The sequence below is a fragment of the Rana temporaria genome, chromosome 2 (genome assembly GCF_905171775.1).
Source record: "Rana temporaria chromosome 2, aRanTem1.1, whole genome shotgun sequence".
Lineage (NCBI taxonomy): Eukaryota > Metazoa > Chordata > Amphibia > Anura > Ranidae > Rana > Rana temporaria.
In genome coordinates this window covers 379572430-379597655 of record NC_053490.1, presented here as the reverse complement: position 1 = coordinate 379597655, position 25226 = coordinate 379572430, and the positions used below count along the sequence as shown (strand labels likewise).

Genomic DNA, 25226 nt, shown 5'->3' with positions numbered 1-25226 from the left:
TGTAGCAGCATATTGGTCTGGTCCTTCAGTGGTTAAAGACGGCCCATGTACATATACTGCGGCAGGGTGGCCCTTAAGTGCAAAATCACATACCTGTACGTGATTCCTTTATTCGGCTCTGGGGCACGTGTACGACGCCGGAGCCCGCTCCCACTGTGACTGGACACAGCCGGAGCCAATTAGGAGGGTCCAGAGGACCGGCTTATAGTTCTGAGAGAGGCAGAACAGCGGTCTGCCTATTTAAACAAGGCAAATCGCCGTTCTGCTTGTAAGACAGAGATCTTGTGTTTCTGCCAAGCAGAAAAACTGATAGGTCTTTCTTCAGTTAAACCACTCCCATACAGTAAGAAAGCACTCCCATTGAACACATTTAACCTTCGGATTGCCCCTGATGTTAACCCCTTCCCTGCCAGTGACAGCCCATTTTTTTAGCACCGATTACTGGATTAGTGTCACTGGTCCCCAAAAAGTGTCACTTAGACCTCTTTCACACTAAGGCGGTTTTTCAGGTGCTTTGGCGTTAAAAAAAAGCGCCTCAATGGGAAGGGGCGCTTTCGTAGTGGTGTATTCACCACTCCTAAAGTGCTGCAAAGAAGCTGATTGCAGGACTTTTTTGGACGCCCTGCCAGCGCAGCGCCTCAGTGTGTGAAAGCACTCAGGCTTTCACATTGGGATTGCAGATGAGGCTTCTTTCAGGCGCTTTTTTTAAAGCCAAGACCCCTTTCACACTGGGGCGTTTTTCAGGCGCTTTAGTGTGAAAGCACTTGGGCTTTCACATTGGGGATTGCAGATGCAGCTTCTTTCAGGCGCTTTAAAATGGTTAAAGCAAAGCAATGCAGTAATCACAAAAAATGGCCTGGTCAGGAAAGGAGGGGGTACACCTTCCGGAGCTGAAGTGGTTAAAGAGATGAATGAACACTAGAGAAAATAAAATGGAAAATTGAATACCTACCTTTCTGTAATTTTCCTTTCCTGGTGCCTACCCATGGCAGCATACCAATGGTCATGGCTCCGCCCCCACTGACCCACAGGACCACGTAACTCTCTCCATAAAAAAGGGTCCCCCCCTCAGATAGGCATTCTTGTTACTAGCCCTCAGACCGCAGAGCAGTCCATAAGGGAGGGTGTATGCTGCCATGGGTAGGCACCAGGAAAGGAAAATTACAGAAAGGTAGGTATTCAATTTTCCATTTTCCTGGTGCCTCCATGGCAGCATACCAATGGTCAAATAACTCGCTTCACAGGGAGGGTACTGCTCAAGAAAAAATATATTTAATAATTATAGAGTAGAGCGTTCTAGCAATTTTCTCCCAAAGTCTCTCGATGTGAGGGCTGCCGGGTCAAGGCTATAGTGGGACATAAAGGTACCGAAGGAAGACCAGCTTGCTGCCCTGCAGATAGTTTCCGGGGAGACCCTTGCCAGGGCTGCCCAGGACGAGGCGACTCCTCTCGTTGAATGTGCGTTTATTGCCTTGGGAACAGGAAGACCACTAGCCCGATAGGTTTTCTGGATGATTCCTACAATCCATCTTGCCACTGTTGACTTGGAGGCTGCTTTTCCTTTCCTTGCCCCTTTGGGGATAATGAAGAGGCGTTGGTCCTTTCTGAATTCCTGTGTCACCTTAAGATAATGTTTTAAGGATCTGGCCACATCTAGCTCATGCAGGCTTGTGGATGTTTGTTCCCCTTCAAATGTTGGAAGTACCCATTCTTGATTGAAATGAAAGACCGAAGGAACTTTGGGAATGAACTGATGCATTGGCTGTAGTACTACCCTGTCTGGAAAGAATGTGATGTAAGGCTCTTGGGCTCCCAGGGCTTGGATTTCCGACACCCTGCGCCCCGATGTGATTGCAATCAGGAAGGCTGTCTTCCAGGTAATGTCCTCTAATGAGCAACCTTCTGTAGGAGCGAATGGGGAACGTGCTAGGGCTTCCAGCACAATTGTCAGATCCCATTTGGGGTATAGAGATTTCCTGGGCGGGCGAAGTCTCAGAACCGCCTTCAAAAATCTGTCCACCAGTGGATTAAGTGCCCATCTGACATCTGTTAAGGCTGAGATGGCAGACACCTGGACCTTTAGGGTGCTGTGTCCTAAACCTAGGTCTAGGCCTGACTGTAAAAATAACAAAATATTATGAACCCCTGGAAACAGTGGATTGAACCGGTTGGATTCCGCTAGGGTCACAAATTTCTTCCAAATCCTGTAGTAAGTGGTGTTCGTGGAAGACTTTCTTGCGAGCAAAAGGGTTCGGATGACTTCTTGTGAACACCCTATATCCCCCAGCCTCCTCCTTTCAATATCCAGACCCTCAAATCCAGGATCTCTGGATTCGGGTGGATGAAACTGCCCTGCGTCAGCAGGTTGTTCTTGAGAGGTAGAGATGTCGGATTGCCCAGGGATAGACTGACCAGTAGCGGGAACCACGGCCTCCTTGGCCAATATGGAATGATCGCTAGGATGGTTACTTCTTCCTTTGTCAGACGCTGGAGGAATCTCAGAATCAAGGGAGTTGGGGGAAAGGCATATCCCAACTGGAATGTCCAAGGCTGGATCAGAGCATCTGTACCCACTGCTGTCGGACATGGTGCTCTTGAGAAGAAACGAGGAGTCTTTGCATTGAGCGGTGAGGCAAAAAGATCTAATTGGGGAGTCCCCCACTGTTGGCAGATCCTGTTGAAGACCTCTTGGTCTAGAGACCATTCGTTGTTGTTGCAGAACGACCTTGATAGGTGATCGGCTAACTGGTTCTCTGGACCCGGAATATAGCATGCCCGTATGTCGAACAGATTCCTCTCTGCCCACGAGATTATTGGAGTTACTTCGCTGAATAATGCCCTGCTGTGCGTGCCCCCTTGGTTCTGGACGTAGGCCACCGCCGCACGGTTGTCCATTTGAAGAAGGACCGGTTTTCCCCTGAGAAGAGGTGCTAAATGTAGAAACCCCATCCAGGCCGCTCTTAGTTCCAGTACATTGGATATCACTCCCTCCGCACTGAATGGCCACTTCCCTTGAACTAACTTGTCTTGGGTGTGTGCCCCCCAACCTAGTTGGCTGGCGTCTGAAGTAAGAATGGTCCATGTCATTGGACCTAGGAGTCTCGGAGTTAATAGATTGGAGGGTCTTGTCCACCACCATAGACTGGATTTCATCGAAGAGGACACAATTATCTTCTGCTTGAGATGTTCTTTCCCCCATTGGGCTAGGAACCCTAGCTGAAATTCCCGTAGGTGCCATCTGGCCCATTTTACCATTGGGATGCATGAAGCGAAGGAGCCTATGAGGCTCAGGCACTCTGACGCTGACATGAAGCGGGAGCTCATTGCTCGTTTTACTTTTTGAACCAACATTGGAACCTTCTCCGGTGGAAGAGAGACTGATTTCTCCGGGGTGTTGAATAGGGCTCCTAAGTAACCCATTTTCTGTGTTGGCTTTAGCTGGCTTTTCGCTATGTTGATCAACCAACCGAACCTGGACAAGGTGCTTAGTACTGTTTGGGTGTGCTCCTCTAAGAGGTCTTTTTGCTGAGACAAGATTAGAATATCGTCCAAATAATATAGTACTCGTATCCCCTTTTCCCGTAGAGGCACTAGAATGGCCCCTAGTACTTTGGTAAACGTTCTGGGGGCTGATGAGATTCCAAAGGGGAGGCATTGGAACTGTAGACATAGGCCGCCCACCTTGAACCGTAGAAAATGCTGGAACTGGCTGTTTATTGGAATGTGTAAATATGCATCCTGGAGATCTATGGAAACCATCCAGTCCCCGGGCTGGACTGATAAGATTACTGTGTTCAGGGACTCCATCTTGAAGCGTTCCAGTCTGATATACTTGTTCAGCCTTTTTAGATCCAGTACGGGTCTCCATCCTCCCGTCTTCTTGGGAATTAAAAAGACGGGAGAGTAGAATCCCGAGTTCGCCTCTGAGGCTGGGACTGGTAACACTGCCCTCTGCTGTAACAGTATTTGGATGTACTGAAATAATACTGCCCTTTTCTCTTTGGACGCCGGAATCTTGGTGTCTTGGAAAGAATATGGAGGAGGGCGAGATTTGAACCTCCAAAAGTGTCCCCTGAGTATGGTGGACACCACCCATGGGTCGGTGCACCCTTCCACCCAGACCTGCGCATAAGCCCTGAGTCTTGCACCCACTAGGCCGGTCTGGGTGGGGGGGGAGTCAAAAAGACTTTTGGGAATCTCCCACCGAAGTTGTGGGTTTTGGTTTCCCCAACTTAAGGAAAGAAGCTTGAGACCCTTTCCAGCCCCTTCTATAACCCGGGCGATAGGATCTTGAGTCCCTTCCTCTCTGCTGAGCTCCAGGCCTGGGAAAAAATCTCTTCCTTCTGTTTCTATCTTGAGGGATCAGACCACTCTTTCCTCCTGTGACTCTTGAAATTGCCGAATCCATCTTCTCCCCAAAAAGTGCTTTCCCATCATACGGAATGCGACACCACGATTGCTTCGAAGATGGGTCTGCTGCCCATGGTTTTAACCATAGGGCTCTTCTGGCCGTGATTGAATACAACATGGCCCTGGAGGAGCTTCTTAAGACATCTATTGCTGCCTCTGCCATGAAATCTGATGCCAGTTTTAACTCATCTAATGCCTTAATGACTTCCTCGGTGTCTATGCCTGCTCTGAGAGCTGTTTCAATGTTGTCAGTCCACACTCTGGTGGCTCTGGAAACCGACGATAAGGCTACCGCCGGTTTGCAAGCCCCGCCAGTTGCTTGGTATATCTTTTTAAGATCTGCATCGATCCTCCGATCTAAAGCATCTTTGAAGGAGACCGAGTCCTCTAGTGGTAGGGTCGAATTTTTTGCCAGCCTCATGACTGAGGCATCCACAGTTGGAATGGATTCAAAGATCTTAGCATCCAATTCGGCCAACGGGTACAGTTTTTGAAGACGATTAAAAGCAACAGGCCTCTTATCAACTTTCTGCCATTCTCCTAGAATGATCCCTTTAATCTCGTCCATAAGGGGGAAATTAGACACCTTCTTTGTTAAATGCGGAAAGTATCTTTTTGTTTTGGACGGAGGCTCCAGGCCCTCTTCATCCCACTGAATGGCGTCCTTGACTGCCCTTACAAATGGCTCCACCAGACCAAAGTCAAAGGCTGAAATCTCTTCTTCATTTGATACCAAGTCCTCGTCCAGGCCCTCTTCCCCCGGGTATGGGGTGGATGGACCCGCGATCTCCTGCTCGGCCGAGGGAGAAGGAGGAGAAGAAGTGCTTTGGGCTGTAGCCAATTCTCTGATGGATTCTTTGATAAGGTCCTTTATCGAGCTTGTGGACACCTGTTTTTCTGCAGTAGCCTCCAAGAAGCATTGGCCGCAGGCTAACTTGCCTGGCAGGGCCTTTTTCCCACAGACCCAACAGTCATCTCCCCTAGGCTTGGAAGAAGGCTGGTGGGAAGAACTTCGATGGCTGCTGGAATTGCGGCCTGAAGCGTGTGTATGGCCTGAACTCCTATGGCCTCCTGAGCTTCTGTCACGGGAGGATCTGTAAGATGCGTCTCGTTGCGGGCTGCGGAGACAAAATCCCAGAATATAGGATTTATAGTATGTCTGTGATAGTGCTCTTTTTACTCTTACTAATACTTTACCTGTTCTGTAGCAGCCCTTACCTAGTGGAATGTTGAGGATCTTTTATTGGCATGACTATGTCCAGGGCAGCTAAGGGTAAATTAAGAATTTCCTATGATTACTATCTGGTTTTGAACAAGAAAAAATAAAAACATAAGCCAACTGACTCTCCTGATATAAAAAGACCCATGCAAGAAGAGCAGAGAGTGAGAGAGAGAAAAGGAAAAAAAAAAAAAAAAGTAACCTATATATATATATATATATATATATATATATACATATACATATATATATACCTGCTAAACATAATTCCTTCAATACTGCCCAGTCCAACAAAGTACCTTGGCAAGGGTCCATATTGCTCTGGTAGAGGAATCCAGCAGGAGACAAGTGCTGGCGATGCTATCCTACTGACAGTCTGCTCTCAACTGAGAAAGACAGGCTGTTTTAAGGTCTTGGGAGTACCAAGATGGCCGCCGAACGCGCAGTGCGCATGCGCGGCCGCGTCGCCGCTGCTCCGCCCCCCGAGATGACAAACTGCGTCATGTGACCCGCGCGAAGCGCTTGCAGCTCGTGGGGAGGACAGACGCTCGGCGTCTTGCCGAGGAGAGAGACATACACGCGGTAAGAGCTGGAAATCCTATCGCATAGTGGTAAAGCCCTATTACTGGAGGAGCACCCTCCGGGATATGGACTAGTCAGCTTAAATACCTTAAGAGGAGATGCATAAGCTCCTGGAGGTAACATAAGTGCCCCAAAAAAAATCCTCAGAAAAAATGGGCTCCTATACTTATCTGGCGCCTTTAGCAGCCCAAGCCATAGGACTCCGTCCTGCAGGAGAGCATGAACCTGCAACGGTTGCACCATGGATGGTGAGGTAGGGCTGAAAACTGATCCTGCGGGATGAGGACAGAAAAAAGAATGCCTATCTGAGGGGGGGACCCTTTTTTATGGAGAGAGTTACGTGGTCCTGTGGGTCAGTGGGGGCGGAGCCATGACCATTGGTATGCTGCCATGGAGGCACCAGGAAATTGCATTACCATAATTTTTTGAATGCCCTATAAAACAAAACATGCACTACCCTAATTTGTATGCACGTCATTAATTTGGATACAAGCTTTGACATTTTCAAGAATGTGTAGTCGGTAATCCATATGAGTAATAGTATACTTTTGTATATAATGAAGAAGCTGTAATTATTTAACACAATTAACTGTTTAAAAAACATGCATATATATTATAAAATTACCCTGATAACAGGCATGCATTTTGGTTCTTGTAAGAACTCACCCCACAAAGACCACTTGGGATCTTCTCAGCAGGAGCCTGCATTATGCTGACTAAAGTGGGAATAAGCCTCATCTGCATAGCACTCTGACATCCCTCTATTTGAGCCAGCTCTTTAAAAATATCTTGAGCCAAAGAAGCAACAACAGGATCTGAAAAGCAAAATAAAGCAAGTTAGAAAAAAAAACACCACACACAAACACTTGATGTTGGCTATAGGAGATCATGACTGATGACCAATATTACTAAAATTAAACTCACGCATTACTTACCATTGCTATACTTGAGGAAAATGGCGATTGTGAAAGGGCAGATTTTGGATTCAGCATTGGCTGTAAACACTGGATCCACACTGCAGACAATGCAAAGCGTTTCCATTACAAGATTCAGAACTTCAGACGTGAACTGGGCTGCCAGGTGGATAAGTCCATCGACCACACTGGGCAGGAATGGCTGGAGCACATGAGTGCTTTCAGAGATCTTCAGCTGATCACAGTATCTACAACCAACAATGAACAACTAAGCAAAGAAAAGTCTAAATCTTTGGATTGAAATAAAAAGTTAACAGTCTCTTACCCCCAGATAGCTCGGACGGCAGATATTCTTACTGAGGGTGGTTGGTTATCATGCAGCCCACTGACTGTGGCCTGAAGAAACTGCTGTATCAGCTCTGGTGACATTGCAGCTGTAAATCTACTGGCAGCCCAAAGCGAACGTCCCAAGAGAAAAGGAGAAACTGACAGGGAAACAAAAAAAATGCAACTAGTAACTTGCACTTAAAGTCATGTTTAATATTTGTCATATAATCGTTCTACATTCCTTAACATTTTCTGTCATGGTAATGCTCAAAGCAGGCAGTTGGATATTTTTGAGCATTACCACTATGACTATGCTATTAATGTTTACATTGATCTTCCAATGTTACTTCAACTTACGCTATTTAATCTTTTCCGATTTCTAGTGCTATGCAAAGTACAACAATCTTTGTAAACATGCAAGGTCATAGGGACCGGAGGACCAGGTGAGAAACACTGCTAAAAGCAAAGCTGGCACATGAGACAGAGATGAAAAAACCTAAGTGGTTAACTATTGGTTTTGTTTGTTTCACCTGCAAGTTACATACCTGAAAGATTAAGGTCTGCAAGAATGACACCAGTTAAGAAGCCAGGCATGTCAAATTGAACTCGTCCACTTTGCACACCATCTATTATTACAGACTTCACTGAGCCCAAGGCCAGCATGCAAGCCTCGTGTATCTTCCACCTGCACAATCACAGCATGTTCTGTTTATACCAAATTCAAGCATAGTAAACATACAATAAATATTCAGTTTATTTACGAATAACAACTGACTGTGCATACTACACACACACACACACACACGTGGTCAGCCCAAACAGCAGTACCGTGGTGTATAGTATAGTTTAGTGTGATCCGCATCTTACAAGCCTTTGTCCTAACATTATGGCCTCTTTCACACGGGCGGAGTGTTCAGGTCTGCCTGTCAGTTTTTTAGGGGGACCTGAACGGACCCCCCGGGCACCTCTATGGAGCGACGGATGTCAGCGTTGACATGTCCGCTGACATCCGACCCGCTCCGATATGCTAAAGTGTGACAGATGGAAACCCCATTTTCCATCCGTCTGGCGGATCGGATGAAGATGGACTCTACAGTCCATCTTCATCCGATCCCCCATAGAGGAGAACGGCGCTCTGACAGGTCTGTCCCTGCACAGTGTGCAAAGACAGACTTGTCATCTGCCTGCTCAGCGGGGATCGACGGAACGATACCTGTTGAGCAAAGCGGAGCCCGTACACGGACACGTCCGTGTGAAAGCAGAGTAAAGCTGAATTTTCAGTTACATATTCAAGTGACAGAAAGCTTACAATGCTCCAAGATAATCTATAAACCTTTTTATCATTGGCAGCACTTTTCCCGCCACACCAAAATAAACGGAATATTGCACACATTTTTTCGCATCCCGGCTTAGCTACTAGAATGACAGTTTCTATAAACGGATACTTAACTGACTATACGATATGTCGTTTTGGTTGGTAAATATGCCTTATTAATGCTGACAGCTTTATATGTTTACACATTACTTAGATATTATTGAATATCATATAGGAGTTGAAAAGTAAAAAAATGTATCACTATTGTCCCTATTGTGATTTTTTGAAGTCCTCTGGTATGGGACTTGTAGGCGCACCATAAAAAATGATATTGGAATATTTAGTAGTTTTGTACACATTTTCTTTTCCTAATTCATTATAGTCAGAACTAAAACATTCAATTAAAAATAGTTTATTTGTCATGTAAATATGAAATATTCCATATACAAATTTTGTATTCTATTCAGCCAGCAAGGCAAGTGTTAGCCTTCCGTGCACGTTTTTCATTCTCCCCAACTCCTGTTCTTTTTAGAGAAAAGTAAATCAGTCAGAGTAATACCTTTAAAAAAATATATATAAAAGCAATATTTACCAGTGCTCTCCCCCCTGGCCCTTAATCTGTTCAGCCTCTTGAAGATGACGAGTAGCAGCAGCAGCAAGTGCAACTGCACTCTCATTTTGAAACTCACTGGATACTGCCTAAAAGCGAAGGGAAAACCGTAATAGCTTTCGTATTCTGTACAGTTGTAACAGTCAGGTAATTGCTCAAGCGGTAAGTAGTCTACAAAAAACATAAAAAACAAATCATTACTATGGAAAGTTTATTTTTTGCTGGCCTTTATGGCTTCAGTCTTTTCTAATAAAAGTACAGTGGAACCTCGGAGTACGAGCATAATCCGTTCCAGGAGAATGCTCGTAATCCAAAGTACTTGCATATCAAAGCGAGTTTCCCCATTGAAGTCAATAGAAACTAAAATAATTTGTTCCGCATTGACTTTCAACGGCATGCAATACTGCATGCGGCCAGAGGTTGGGGGGGTGCCGAAAAGCCTCAGAAACAACCAGAAAGGCCAGACGACACCTCGGCTGACCTCAGAAAGACTCCGTTCTCGAGGTTTGCCAAACTGTCCTCAGGCCTTTCTGTGCATTTCGGAACGGTGCCGATCGGCTCCGGCGCCCCCCTCCCCCAGGCTAAACGCAGTACTGCACACCGCTTTGGCCCGAATACTGCTCGTTTCGCTAAACAACACTCGAAAACCAAGTTAGGATTTTTTTGAATACAGTGCTTGTATTGCGAAACGCTCGTTAACCGCAATCCGAGGTTCCACTGTACATGGTTTTCTACATAGAGGAAGGTAAGGCTCTCTTGGATGTGGGTCCCCCTGATTGATGGATATAACCTACTCTGTTCTCTGTGGTGAGCCGGCTCTACAAACCTCCCCTTCCTCACACTTATTTTTGTCTCCCTCTCCTTCCCCACTCACATTAAAACGTATGCAGTTTTCCGACGTTCAGCGGGTACGCTCCCCCGGACAGTGGCCCCATGCTGGGATTCCTATCTGAAGGCTTCTTTATGGCACATCAGGTTGATTGATGCCTGACTGGTAATGTTCAACCGGTTTCCTTTTCAGGCTGGGATGGAATCATTGTTGACCATTTACATATTTGACGGATCATATTGGTTTATTTATTATACTTCTCTGACCTAGGTTACTGTATTGGAAATTAGATACTGATGAATCCTTTTTGTACTTCCATAGTAATGTGTATGGACACTTGTATAACGTGGAAACTGCCTTATTTTCTTAAATAAAAATTTGAAAAAAAAAAATCATCTGCAGTACTGTGTACTTGATACATTTGCAAAGCATTTCACTCACCAGCAAAAGATCCTGGGCAGCTATGCGGACAGTGTATGAAAACGTGTCATCGTCTTCATCTTCAACAAACTGCTGAGGATTTGCAGTCCACACTTTTATCTAGAAAAATATAAGGGCAATTTAGTTATGATCTTAGCAACAGAGCTAGCATTTGACCCTTGCTTTATAATCTGCTCAATACTACTTCTGTTTTTTTCCTGTTACATAGCTATAACTATTACATTTCTAAACAAGGCACTGAGGCTTAGCGGTAGATTTCCAAACACTGCACATCATATCCCTCTTACCTGTTCTTCTGTGATTTGCATGTAGAGTATAACGTAGTAGAACAGCTCTGGAAGAGCTTTTTTCACTGTCCCTTTAAACTTGTTCTCTAGCAAGGTGTGCACAAACTCAAAGATACTAAACACCAGGTTTTCAAATCCTAAAACTTCACCTGGTGGGATAAAAAAAAAGAAGAAGAAGAACAAAAATGAATTCAACAGATTCAAAAAATATATTTTAAGTGCAAGTATAGCCAAAAGTGGGAAAGGGTTAAAACCTTGGTATGGGTGTTTTTTGGTTTCTAAGTCCTGTTGAACAGGTCTCCAGTCCTCGAGACGCAACAAGAAGAGGAAATCTCTACAGTGAGTAGAATCCCCCTTAGACAGCTATAACCAGAACAAGTATCCCATTTGGAATATGTCCTCTTGCCTCTTTTATTAGAAAATTCAAAAATGCTGGCATTCTTTTCACTTGGTTACCAAGACAAATCAAGAAGAATGACTAGAAAACTACTTAGAACCCTCAAAACATTATAAATATATATATTTTTTTTAGCAGAAGCCCTAAAAGGATAAAATAGCAGTTAGATTTTTTTTGTTGGGCCTAGTGCTAGCATTCTTGCTCTCACTCTGACGTGCGAGGCAATACCTGTGTGGTTTTATTATACATTATTACTTTTATTTATTTTTTACACTGTCCCTTTAACTACTAATCTTTCTATCACAAGGAATCTAAACATCCCTTAAGATAAAAATAAGCAGTGACAGGCCCTATTTATGGAGATATCTGGAGGTCTTCACATCTCTCCTCTACAATGTAAAGCATTGGATTTAACCACTTAATTTTTTGCGATAGTTTGTTACTTTAACTGAAAATTACACAAAGGTGCAATGCAGTACCCAAATAACATTGATATCCTAAACCCCCCCCCCCAAACAGATTACTTTTGATTACCCCAAAAAAAAAAAAAATTGGCGTTGGAAACAAAAAAGACCGACAATTTTGAAAGAAGAATTTTTAAATTTAGGCCAATATGTATTCTGCTACAGATTTTCTTTTTCATACATCATGAGTCAGGCCAATATTCATTACCTTCTGGGACGTTCCAGAGCAATAGCCTTCACAGGAGGGAGACACCCTGCCAAATAATAATAGCCGTTAGAACTTTAAACGGCAGCATACTGCGGCCGAAAGCCGAATCCTCGAACATCCACTTGATAAAATGTTGTGAACGTATGCCTTAAAGACCAGGTAGCAGCCTTAGAAATCTGAGCCACAGATGCCTGATGCCAAAAAGCCCAGGAGGTTCTAGCATCCCTGGTAGAATAAAAGGGGGGAGCTTTATGTTTCAGCCCGTAGGCCTGAATGATCAATTGATGGACCCAATTGGCAATGAAAGCTGCCTTGCCCTTTCTTGGGTCCCTTTGCAAAAAATAAATAAATCTGATCCACGGATCTCCACAGATCTAGACAAATATACCTTGATCGCCCAGACAACGTCCAAGGAGTGCGGTCGTCTCTTCTGCCGAAGAAGGCTGAGAGAGGAAAAAAAAAAAGCAAAACAATGTCCCAATTTAAATGAAATGCCAACACCACTTTTGGCAAAAAGGATGGAACAGGTCATAACACAACCCTGTCATGGTGAAGGATTAAAAACGGTTCTCTGCAAGACAGGGCCGCCAGTTCCGACACCCTCCTAGCCGAGGTGATAGCCATCAGGAAGGCTAGCTTGCATGACAGCAAGTCTAATGGAGTTTAATAGGTTCAAATGGTTGTTTCTGTAACACAGACAGCACCAAATTTAAGTCCCAAGGACACATAGGTGACCCAATAGGGGGAAGCAAACAAGTTGCCCCCTGCATAAAAGGTTTGGATCAGTGAATGTGAGGCTAAAGGCCTTCAGAAGAATACCGATAGGGCCTAAACTTGACCTCCGATTGTACTCAAAGCCAATTTGGTTCCTACAGCTGACTGTAGAAATGAGAATTCTCCCAATCACGTACCTTTGTGGATGCCATTTTTTGGTTTCAGACCAAGCAATATAAGCCTTCCAGACCTTATACTAGATCTTTCTAGTGACCGTTATTCCCCGCCTACTGTCAATCTCCCAATCTCTGGGAACCAGGGCCTTCTGGGCCAAGCTGGTGCCATCAGGATGACTGGAACCCCCTCTCCAAATCCTGCACAACAAATGTGGAAGGAGAGGGATAGGTGGGAAAGCATAAACCAGGGAGAACTGGTTCCATAAAACTACTAGAGCATCTGCTCCGATTGCCAGAGGATCCCTTGTTCGGCACACAAACTGCTGTAGCTTGTTGTTGAACCTGGATGCCAATAGATCAACCTCTGGCCATCCCCAATGCTGGCAGATTTTCTGAAACACGTTTGGTTGTAGGGACCATTCCTCTTCACAGATCTGCTGGAGCCTGAGATAATCTGCCTTCCAGTTGTCTACTTCCGGGATATGGGCCGCCTATAAAACCGGCACATGCCCCTCTGCCCAGGTTAATATGTGGTTCACCGCCTCCTTAGTTGAACGGCTCCTGGTACCACCCTGGTGGTTGATGTAGGCCACTGCCGTGGCTTTGTCAGACTGAACCCTGATGGAGCAGTCCTGAAGCGCCACTGTCAAGAACCGTAGGGACCGTAACACCAGGATGTTGATGGACAGGCTCTGCCCTTGACCACTTTCCCCATGAGCCCCTCTAGGGTCACTCCCCAGGCCGAGAATACTGAGGAGTATTCTCAAAGACACCGGGAGGAAGGATCTTTCCTTTTGCAGGTTCCGATCCTGCAACCAGCAGATTAGGCTTAAGTGTGCCCAGGGAGAGAAGGACATGGGGTGATCCAGTGTGTGCTTGATTCATCTTAGAACCATGCTGGGACTTAAAGACCTGACGCTCGAGAGAGCTCAAAACTTGCCCATCCACCTTGCAGACACTGGTAAAAAACTGAAGTACTTCCTGTATGGGGGGGGGGGGGGGTTATATAGGGGATCACTTTCTGTCTATGTCCTTTGGTCTACCAGTGTCCATTCACCTGGAAATGAATTATAATCCAGTAAGGAATTGTAGCTTAATTCTGTGTCCCGCGATGTAGGATATTAATAATAAAAAAAAAAAAAACGATTGCAGCCACCACATCTAAGAATGTGCTACAATATAATAAATACTTGCTTTTGTGTTTAATACCGCTTTAGGTTTCACAATAGTTTTAAAGCTGCTTTAATAAACATCCCTGTTTAGTTCTGACACAGTCTTAGGCTCCTCAATAGCCAAAATGTGCTCCCCACACTTTTGCAATTTTATAGCGAATTATCTTCTTTCAACCAATTTTGAAATAAAATAAAAAAATACCTAAATATAGGTATATTTTGATTTAAATTCACAAACAAAATAAAACATACCATCAGAATCCACAGGGTCCTCTATATCTTCTGTATCATTTACCTCGGTTCTGACATAAGTACAAGAACAATTAAGGAAGTAGATTCTATTATAAATGTATAACAGGAATGCCACATTAGCACCTGTGTAGACTTGCATATTACATCACAATGGGAAAATCGTCAGTAATAAAAGGATATAAGGCAGCACTCTCAGTCAGCGTATTCCAAACAATAGGAAGGATCTGCTGCATTGATGACACCATGTGCTTAGGAAAATTCTTTACTAGCGCAGTTACAGCCTGAAACAAAAAGGAACATGAAAGACCAAAAATTATTAAGCAGAATTAGAACGCAGTAATGTCATGACAAGTTCTGAAATGTGTAATTAAAACATTTTTTTATCGACACTTATAAAATATTAATCTAAAATTCAATGCAAAGACAGCAGATATGTATAGTTAACACATTTGTGACTTCACCATACAAGAAAAAATCCTTAAAGCGGTCCTCCACCCTAAAGTGGAGTCCCGCTGATCGGAACCCTCCCCCCCTCCGGTGTCACATTTGACACCTTTCAGGGGGGAGGGGGGTGCAGACACCTGTCTAAAGACAGGTATTTGCACCCACTTCCGGCCACACGATACGGGCGAAAGACGGGCATTCCGTCACATCCCGTCTGTCGCCCGTTGTGTGCTGGGAACACTCGGCTCCCAGCACACAGCGTGTGAGCCAATCGGCGGGCGCAGCGCGACTCGCGCATGCGCCGTAGGGAACCGGGCAGTGAAGCCGCAGCGCTTCACTTCCTGGTTCCCTCAGCGTGGATGGCGGGGGGAGCAGCAGAGTGACGAGCGATCGCTCGTGCTCTGCTGCGATCGGCGCTGGACTCCAGGACAGGTAAGTGTCCTAATATTAAAAGTCAGCAGCTGCAGTATTTGTAGCTGCTGACTTTTAATATTTTGTTCCCATGGCACATCCGCTTTAATTTAAAAAAGACATTTTAAATGGGTTATCATTCACATAATCATGCTACCATTTTAACACAGTACTGCACATTTATTAAGAGGTCATAGCAGTCCTATAAAGCTGCAGTGGTCTTAAGATGCTGGTACCTACCAACCTGTGCTCTGTCACTTGTCCATTACTAACCAATGAAAACAGCAATGTTATACCAACACCAGACTGATGAAACCAGATGCATTAAAGCAGAGGTTCACACAAAAAGTGAACCTCCGCTTTTTGGATCCCCCCCCCCTCCGGTGTCACATTTGGCACCTTTCAGGGGGGAGGGGGGTGCAGATACCCGACTCCTGCGGGGAATCCAGCCTACGCGTTTCGGAATAAAGTCCCTTCTTCAGGGGCCATATACACATCTACACTAAATTCAAGTTGTGTGGGTTTTTAGCGCTACCTATTCCCCCTTTTTCTAGTTTTTGTTTACACACACCTCTGCCCGTTCTTCAGCTCCGGTGACCGATCGCGGGACACCAGCGGCAAACGGGTCCCGTGGGCACGGAGCTTCGGACCACTCAAAGAGGACGTACAGGTACGTGCTTGTGCCCAGCCATGCCATTCTACTGACGTATATCGTTGGTAGGGGGTACTTAAGTGGTTAATGTGGTTTTACAATGTATGCACATTATGTATGGACATTAGATGGCGTCTGTCAGACAGACAGCTGTGTGCACGGACCAAAAAAGTCAGTGTGTACCCAGTTTTAGTAAAACACACTACTAAACAACATTCAGGGATATACACTACTTAAAAGTTAGATGCAAATTAGAAATATTCCTATAAAGTTGAACTCCTGTCCTACCCCTCCCAAGCAATCTTTTGGGTCCGTGAGGCCAACCCATACATGAAAATTACTAATAGGGAAATGCAAGAGTCTGAGATACCCAAGCACTCTTCTGTTGTTCATGCTCTCAAAGCAAGATCTTTTCTCCTGGCTCAAATAAAAGAATGCCAAAAGGCAATACGAATCCATGATATTAATGCATGGTTTCCAAAACAAAAAATAAATGCATTAACCTCTTGACGCTTTGTGCGGTGATATCTGAATGATGCCTGCAGCTACAGGCATCATTCAGATATCGCCGTCTTCAGCCGCCGATTCTGTGCACGATAAGAATGATCAAAGCGGCGATCCCGCCGCTTGATCGTTCTTATAGGCAGCGGGAGGGGACGACCCCCCTTCCCGCCGCCATCCGGTGCTTCTCCGGGGTCTCCTGTGCCATCGGGGGCCCGGAGAGCGAATCGGTCGGCACTAATATAAAGCATAGAGATGACTGGTGACCAGATGGTCACCAGTCATCTCTATGACCGTCGGAGGCCCGGGCGCGACGTTATGACGTCACGCCCGGTACCCGGAAGTAAACAAAGCCGCAATCGCGGCTGTCGGCATGTGATCGGTGATTTTTTTTCACAGATTTCATGCTTATAAGCCTGGAGGAGAGATGTGGGGTCGTATTGACCCCACATCTCTCCATAAAGAGGACCTGTCACACACATTCCTATTACAAGGGATGTTTACATTCCTTGTAATAGGAATAAAAGTGATAAAAAAAAAAGTAAAAAAAAAAAAAGTGAACACGCATGCAGGTCCCGCCCACATATGTAAACGCCGTTCAAACCAAAACATGTGAGGTATCGGCGAGTGCGTTAGAGCGTGTGCAACAATTCTAGTACTAGACCTCCTCTGAAACTCGAAAATAGTAACCTGAATTTTTTTTTTTTTTAAAGCGTCACCTATGGAGATTTTTAAAGTGGAGGTTCACCCGAAAAGTACATTTTTAAGATTAGATTGATGCTAATTTTGTCAAGGGGAATCGGGTAGTTTTTTTTTTAAATCGAAGCAGTACTTACTGTTTTAGAGAGCGATCTTCTCCGCCGCTTCCGGGTATGGGCTGCAGGTCTGGGCGTTCCTAATTGATTGACAGGCTTCCGACGGTCGCATACATCACGTCACGATTTTCAGAAAGTAGCCGAACGTCGGTGCGCAGGCGCCGTATAGAGCCGCACCGACGTTCGGCTTCTTTCGGCTACTCGTGACGCGATGTATGCGACCGTCGGAAGCCTGTCAATCAAATAGGAACACCCAGGCCCGAAGACCATACCCGGAAGCGGCAGAGAAGATCGCTCTCTAAAACGGTACTGCTTCGATTTTAAAAAAACTACCCGATTCCCCTTGACAAAATGAGCATCAATCTAATCTTAAAAACATTTTCTCTTCCGTTCATAGACGGATACAGCCTTCATTGACATTAGGTTATGCTTCTTCCTACCAGGAGAGTTTAGGCAGAATTTAACAGCACTTAAAGTGTTAAAACCTTTCCTTCGTGCCGCTCCTCCCAGGGGGCATGGCTCCCCCAGGCATAACCCACACCCTGCTCTAGGAGCCTCAGTCTTTTTCTGCCTAACGACAGGAGAGGAGTCAGGCGCTTCTGGAGTTTTTTTTCTTGCGATTTTTCTCGCTTTTATTATTTTGTTCCTGCATTTTTGAATCCTGTGATTCTTCTATCAACAGCCGACTGGGTGACAGGCTGGGTCTTGACTCTTGTAGTCCCCCCATGTTCGGCCATCGAGCGTGTGCCGGCCCTTAGCTCAGTTTTGGGACGTCCACGACAGGCCCCGTTGCTCCAGGGGCAGCCGGGGAACTTCGGTTCTAGGGCACACATATGACCGGTCTCTATGGCTTTGTCACAGTGTGTCTGGCCGACAGCCATGCCGTTTACGGACGTTGATTCTGTCTGGGATACCTCCAGCCGGGTAGTCGCAGGACGGGTAAGTAGTGCCCCCTTACTCAGGTAAGTGGTCTGGCTGGAATGTTCCCCTGGGGAGGTCGACTGAGGGTCCGCCCTGCTTTCCTCTCTCCCCTTCCTCCCTCCTTCCCCTGACTGGGTAGTGGCTGTGAAGGGGGGCCTCCTGGGTTTTCTTTATTACCACCGGTACCCATGTGTTGTTGGGGGACTGTGTTGTTACTCTGGGGGGTGCTGCTGTGTTCTATGAGGTGAATTTTACCTCAGACGGCAGCCATCTTGGAAATCTCCTTGGTAACGCTGTGATTCTTCCATGAGGTGACAGATACAGCACAGCCTCTGGTATGTTGTACCAGTTTTAGTGCTGTAACAGTTTTAGTGCTGTGAAACGCTGTGAATCTTCCTTGAGGTGACAGACACATCACAGCCAGCACATCAGAGCACACCTCAGGTTTTCAGCTCTCTCTGCAGCTGGGTGGGGTGGTGAATACCAGGGGCCCCCATGCTCTGCAATAGCAGCAAGGAGGTGACCAGTGTTTTTTTTTTTGTCCTGCCTTGCAGGGTGGGTGACTCAGCGCTGACACTATGGAACCTGAGCCAGGTCTCCCTCTCAAGCTATGCCTGAGTTAACCCTTAACGCCCCTTCCCCTGCCACATCTGTTATGTTGGCTGTCCTGGGTTTCTTGCCAGGTTTGAAGCAGCTAGTGCCTGGATTGCTGTTTTTTTCTGGTTCTGTTATGTCAGAGGCTGCGGGTTTTAACCCTTATGGATAGTGAGGATGACTCTGCTGCAGTCAGTTGCTGGCAAGAATTTGTTGGAGCTCTTGTTTCTGCGGTGCGTGAGACTCTAAAAATTGAGGATGTGGCGGAGACACCTCCGTGTCAGTACAAGCAGACTACCACACACCGCTGAAGTGTTTCCTTGTGTTCCTTATTTGGTCAATATGTTATACAAGGAATGGGATGCACCGCATAAAGTTTGTCAAAAAACTTTGCAACCCGTTACCCCCTTGAGGGGGGCTTTTTAAAAAAAAAAAAAAAGTAGGGCTCTCCTCCGCCAGTGGACCCCCCTGTGTCCAGACTGCGCAAGGCCGCCACGTTGCCTGTGGAAGGGGCTCCTGCATTTCAGGATCCCGCTGATAGGAGAGTGGAGGCCGTGGCCCGCTCCCTATTCACGGTGGTGGGTTCGGCCAGGGCCCCGACTAAAAGGGCAAAGCTCCTGCTGCAGGAGCTGGAAGAAGGGGCTTCCGAATCCTCTAGAGACCTGGCTGAACAATTGATTCAGGGTCAGAATTTTCTCTGCGAGGCGGCCATGGATACGATCCGGGGCTTCCGTCTATGCAGTGGTTCTGCGCCACCTTGTGTGGCTGAAGAGCTGGTCTGCGGACTAGTCCTCTAAGGTGGCCTTGGTGATGGCCGTTAAGGGTGAACGGTCCTTTTGGGACTTCCCTGAATGGCATCATTGAGGATGCCACGGGTGGTAAGCGCATGCTGTTCCCACGGTCTGGAAAGGGTTAGGGACCTCGCCCTGTGCAAGGACCCTCCTTGCCTACCTCCGAGCGTTTTTTTTGCCCGCCCTGTGCGGTGGGGGTAGGTCTACATGGTGCTTGAATCCCCGCTGCGGGGTAGCAGCGCACCTGATACCGCATGCCTAACAAGTCTGCGGACATACCTGCTTCCGCCTGAAGGTCTGCTCCCGCCCGTGTCTCGGGTGGGAGACTGGCTTCGCATTGCAAAGTGTTTTCCTTGGGGTACAAGATTGAGTTGCCTCTGGCCTCCTCCAGTTCACCTGTTGGCTCTGTCAGGGGCTGTCCAGGATCTTCTGGTCAGGGGAGTGATTGTGCCAGTTCCCTCGTTGGAACGGTCTCTGGGTTTTTACTCCATTCTGTTTGTGTCCCCACGGAGGATGGGGCCCGGTCAATCCTGGGCCTCAAGTCCCTCGTTTGTTTTGTCAAGGTGCAAACTTTTAGGTGGGGTCGATTCGCTTGGTAATAGCGGGACTCCATCAGGGGGATTTTCTGGCATCCTTGGATGTCATGAACGTGTACCTGCATATCCTCAAACCACCGGAGATTCTGTGCTTTGCGGTCGGGGGGGGACCATTTTCAATTGGTGTCCTTCCCATTCGGCGGGTTTTCGTCAAGGTGCTCGCCCCGATACTGGCTCGGCTGTGACAGCGGGGGTTTGTTATCATGGGATGTCTGGACGACATTCTCCTACGAGCTTCTTCGAGCTCTGCATTGGTGGAGCCGTGTCTATCACGTGTCAGGCTCTCCGAGTGTTCGGCTGGTTTCTGGATTGTCCTGAAATCAGGGTTGATTCCGTCTCAGGGACTGGAATACCTGGGACTAGTCCTGGGTTCTGCCGGGGCGGGAGTGTTTTTCTCCTAACTAAAAAAAACTTCAGACTCTGATATCTGCTGTGCAGCAGTTGCCGACCCAGAAGCGGTCATCTCTGCGATTCTGCAGGAAGGTTCTGGGTCAGTTGGTAGCCTCTTTCGAGGCGGTTCCGTATGCCCAATTCCACGCCAGGGTACTACGGAGGGAACTGCTGTCACGATGGGACTAGCTTCCGTCATCTCTGGATTACCAGATTCAATTGAGTCATCTGATCATGTCTCCCCTGGTGTGGTGGCTGGCGTTTCCGGTGCTTCGGGCCGGAAAGTCATTTTTCTGCAGGCCACTGGACAGTGGTCACGACGGATGCCAGCCTCTCCGGTTGGGGAGGGGCGCTTGGGGCACCCAGTCAGCCCAGGGGCCGACCGGTCAGGATCCTGTCCGATAACACCACGGCCGTGGCGTAGGTTGATCATCAGGGAGGCACACAGAGTTCTGTTGCAGCGACGGGGTCGCGCACATCCTTTCGGTGGGCCGAAGGGTCTGTTCCGGCTCTATCGGCCGGGTACATTCCGGGAATACGGAATTGGCTAGCCGACTACCTAAGTCGCACTGCACTGGGCCAAGGAGAGTGGTCTCTCCACCCGCAGGTGTTTTGGGGTCTGTGCCGAAAGTGGGGCACTCCGGACGTGGACCTTCTAGCGTCCCGTCTCTATCGGTAGGTGCCATGGTTCGTGGCCAGGTTTAAGGACCGGTGGGCGGACGCCTCAGGCGCGTTGGTGGCTCCTTGGGGTCACTGTCGCCTACTTTACACCTTCCCTCCTCGGAAGCTTCTTCCTCGCCTGCTGCGCAGAGTGGAAGCTGTAGGGATTCTGTCAGTCCTGATTGCCCCAGATTGGCCGCGTCGCTTCTGGTACGCGGACCTGATGCGTCTGGTGGCAGACTCCTCCTAGCGTCTTCCCCTGGGAATTGATTTTCTGTTACAGGGTCCAATCTTCCACCCTGTTTCACAGCCACCGGCCTTAGCGGCGTGGCTGTTGAGAGCCAGGGGCTTAAGGACCGAGGCCTATTGGGCTTGGCGGTCTCTACCGTGCTGCCTGCACGGAAGTCTACCTCACGTAGGTTTTTTCCTCATACATGGAAGGCCTACTTCTCTGTGTGGAGAGATGAACTGGCACTCTCGTACATGCGTTGTGTACAGGATTCTGCTGTCTTTGCAGCAGGGAGTGGTTCAGGCTCTCGCCTTACGTATGGTTAGGAGCCAGATTTCTGCTCTGGCTGTTTTTACTTGCAGCGACCCTTGGCATCGCACTCCTGGGTGCGTACGTTGGGTCAGGGGGTCTGGCAGGTGGCCCCTCCGGTGCGCCCTCCATTACCCCCATGGGACTTGAATTTAGTCCTTTCAGTGCTTCGGGATGCTCCCTTTGAGGACATTCGGGAGGTTTTTTGTTTATTGTCACAAAGGTGATTTTATTTCTGGTAGCAATTACCTCGATCAGACGGGTGTCTGTCTGATCTGGCGGCCTTGTCTTGCAAGGCTCCCTGCTTGGTCATCCGTAAGGATAAGGTGGTGCTGCGGCCGCAGCCGTTTTTTCTCCCTAAGGTCGTTTCGGCTTTTCACTTGGATGTGGACATTGTTCTTCCATCCTTATGTCCTCGGCCAAAATGCCAAGAGGAGGCCACTTTGCATCCTCTGGATGTGGTTCGGGCCCTACGAGTGTACTTATATGTTATGGTTCCGGAAGTCGGGCTCACTGTTCGTGTCGGTGGCTGGCCCTACAAGAGGGCCTGGCAGTCTCGTCTGCCACCGTTCCTAGGTGGTTCCAACGGATTGTGCTTCAGGCCTATGCCCTGAAGGGGCGTGCGCCCCTCTTTCGGGTTAATGGCGCATTTGACCAGGACGATCGGGGCCTCTTGGGCTTTCCGGCATCATGCCTCTGTGTTACAGCAGTGTTAGGATGCATCCTGGTCGTCAATCCACGCTGTTTCAAAGTTTTACGAGGTGGATGAGTGTGCATCTTTTGATGCCTTCCTCAGCCGCAGGAGTTACGGGCGGCTGTTTATGTTTGGAGTTTCTCCGTTGAGCAACTCCGATTTTTGTTTGGGGTGTAACCTGGTTTGCTGTGTTACTTTCCCTCCCCTCTAATTTTTTGACACTGCTTGGGGACGTCCCTAATGTCAATGAAGGCTGTGTCCGTCTATGAATGGAAGAGAAAATAGGATTTTTGTACTCACCGTAAAATCCATTTCTCTGAGTTCATAGACGGACACAGAAGCCACCCCTCCTTGGTTTGTACTGCTTGTTACGGACTGAGGCTCCTAGAGCAGGGTGTGGGTTATGCCTGGGGGAGCCACGCCCCCTGGGAGGAGCGGCACGAAGGAAAGGTTTTAACACTTTAAGTGCTGTTAAATTCTGCCTAAACTCTCCTGGTAGGAAGAAGCATAACCTAATGTCAATGAAGGCTGTGTCCGTCTATGAACTCAGAGAAATGGATTTTACGGTGAGTACAAAAATCCTATTTTTTCGGGTGAACTCCTGCTTTAAGTACCGAAGTTTGGAGCCATTCCATGAGTGCGCAATTTTAAAGCGTGACATGTTAGGTATCTATTTACTCGGCGTAACATCATCTTTCACATTATACAAAAAAAATTGGGTTAACTTTACCGTTTTGTTATTTTTTAATTCATCAAAAAAAGGCGTTGGAAAAATGATTGCGCAAATACCGTGCGAGAAAAAGGACAATTGCAATGACCGCCATTTTATTGTGATTTTTACATGAAGGAGAGAAGTGACAAAATTGGCCCGGTGGTAAAGTGGTTAAAAGAGGGAAAGTTCTACTAGCACCCATCTCCCAGAAACACCAATGATAAACCGAAGATCCATTGGAAAGAAAACCACTCAGGAGGTTTTTTTTTGTTTTTTTTTAGAGGCTAGCCACCAACATGCAGAACTTACACCCAACTCTGTCACCCAGCTCTGTCCGTATAAAGAATATAAGAAAAAAAATTTCAGGGCATTTGACATTTTCACATTGCACATACTGCTGCCAAACTCTTATTCTCTGCATGGATACCTCAATAACATCCCAATAAATCATAGCAAATCATACCTTTAATACCTCCATCTTTAAGCCACTGTCAGAAGTAGGACCATCAGGTAATTGCAAAGCCTGCACAAAGGCCACGGTAAACTGCTGCACTACAGGAAAGATCAATGCATGGGCTACACCCTGCAAATAAAAAATTTGGTAAAAAGCAAATAAAAGTAACTTTCTTTTTAGGCTTAATTTCCATTGACGTTTTTAAAAAAATGGGCTGTAAAGCTAGTACAGACGCCAGAAAAAAAGCGGAGTTTTTACTGCGATTTTTCCAGCGTTTTGCATTGAATTCAATGCACGTTTTGCCGCACTAGTTTTCGACCGCATTTTTCTGTTTCTATTCAAATACAATGGTTCCATATGGGAGCCCATTGATTTGAATAGAGGTCGCACCAGAAGTCGGATCAAGATGATCCGACTTGCGGGGCAACTGGTGTGCAGAGAATCTTGAAGTGGAACCCCGCGCAAAAAAAAAAAAAACGCGTGAAGTCCCCCCCCCCCCCCCAGGATGATACCAGACCCTTCGGTCTGGTATGGATTTTAAGGGGAACACCAACGCCAAAAAAACGGCGTGGGGGTTCCCCCAAAATCCATACCAGACCCTTATCCGAGCATGCCACCTGGCCGGTCAGGAATGGGGGTGGGGACGAGCGAGCGCCCCCCCCCCCCCCTCCTGAGCCATACCAGGCCACATGCCCTCAACATGGGGGGGTGGGTGCTTTGGGGCAGGGGGGGCACTGCGCCCCCCACCCCAAAGCACCTTGTCTTCCCGACAACCCTGGCCATTGGTTGTCGGGGTCTGTGGGCGGGGGGCTTATCGGAATCCGGGAGCCCCCTTTAATAAGGGGGCCCCCAGATCCTGGCCCCCCACCCTACGTGAATGAGTATGGGGTACATTTTACCCCTACCCATTCACTGGGAGGAAAAGTGTCAATAAAATAAAAACACAAAACAGGTTTTTAAAATAATTTATTAGCCAGCTCCGGGGGTCTTCTCTGCTCTCCGGGGGTCGCCTTCTGCCTTCGGGGTTCTTCTCCCGCTCTCCGGGGGCTGGCCGCTATCTTCTTGCAGCTCTTTTACTAGCAGCGGCCATCCCGCTCTTTCTCCTCACCTTCTGCCTTCTTCCGATGTTGCCACGTCGCTCCCTCCCGCTGTAATGCCGGGTGTGCGGTGCGCGATGATTTATATAGGCCTCTTATGACGTCACAGTCCCAGCATGCTCCGAGTGGCAACGACATTACCCGGAGCATGCTGGGACTGACGTCATAAGAGGCCTATATAAATCATTGCGCACTGCACACACGGCATTACAGCGGGAGGGAGCGACGTGGCAACACTGGAAGAAGAAGGAAGAAGGCAGAAGGCGACGAGGAAGAGCGGGCTGGCCGCTGCTAGTAAAAGAGCTGCAAGAAGATAGCAGCGGCCAGCCCCGAAGACGGCACCGGAGAGCGAAGAAGACCCCCGGATCTGGCTAATAAATTATTTTAAAAACCTGTGTTGTGTTTTTATTTTATTGACACTTTTCCTCCCGGTGAATGGGTAGGGGTACGATGTACCCCATACTCATTCACGTAGGATGGGGGGCCGGGATCTGGGGGCCCCCAGATTCCGATGAGCACCCCGCCCGCAGACCCCAACAACCAACAGCCAGGGTTGTCGGGAAGAGACCCTTATCCCCATCAACATGGGGACAAGGTGCTTTGGGGTGGGGGGCGCAGTCCATGGAAATTAAGCCTTAT

At 47.4% G+C, this 25226-nt stretch overlaps 1 protein-coding gene across 2 annotated transcripts in view; it reads right to left on the bottom strand.

Moving 5' to 3' along the window:
- Positions 1-25226, bottom strand: part of IPO9 (importin 9) — a 109749-nt gene that overhangs the window by 46912 nt on the left and 37611 nt on the right. For both annotated transcript variants that reach the window (XM_040337839.1, XM_040337840.1), the window contains exons 7-16: positions 23500-23619; positions 14498-14598; positions 14318-14376; positions 10935-11083; positions 10648-10746; positions 9360-9466; positions 7998-8137; positions 7451-7610; positions 7147-7373; positions 6878-7026 (exon numbers count right to left, since the gene is read on the bottom strand). In XM_040337839.1, the coding sequence (XP_040193773.1) occupies positions 6878-7026; positions 7147-7373; positions 7451-7610; positions 7998-8137; positions 9360-9466; positions 10648-10746; positions 10935-11083; positions 14318-14376; positions 14498-14598; positions 23500-23619 (1311 nt within the window). The remainder of the gene's footprint in view (positions 1-6877; positions 7027-7146; positions 7374-7450; positions 7611-7997; positions 8138-9359; positions 9467-10647; positions 10747-10934; positions 11084-14317; positions 14377-14497; positions 14599-23499; positions 23620-25226) is intronic.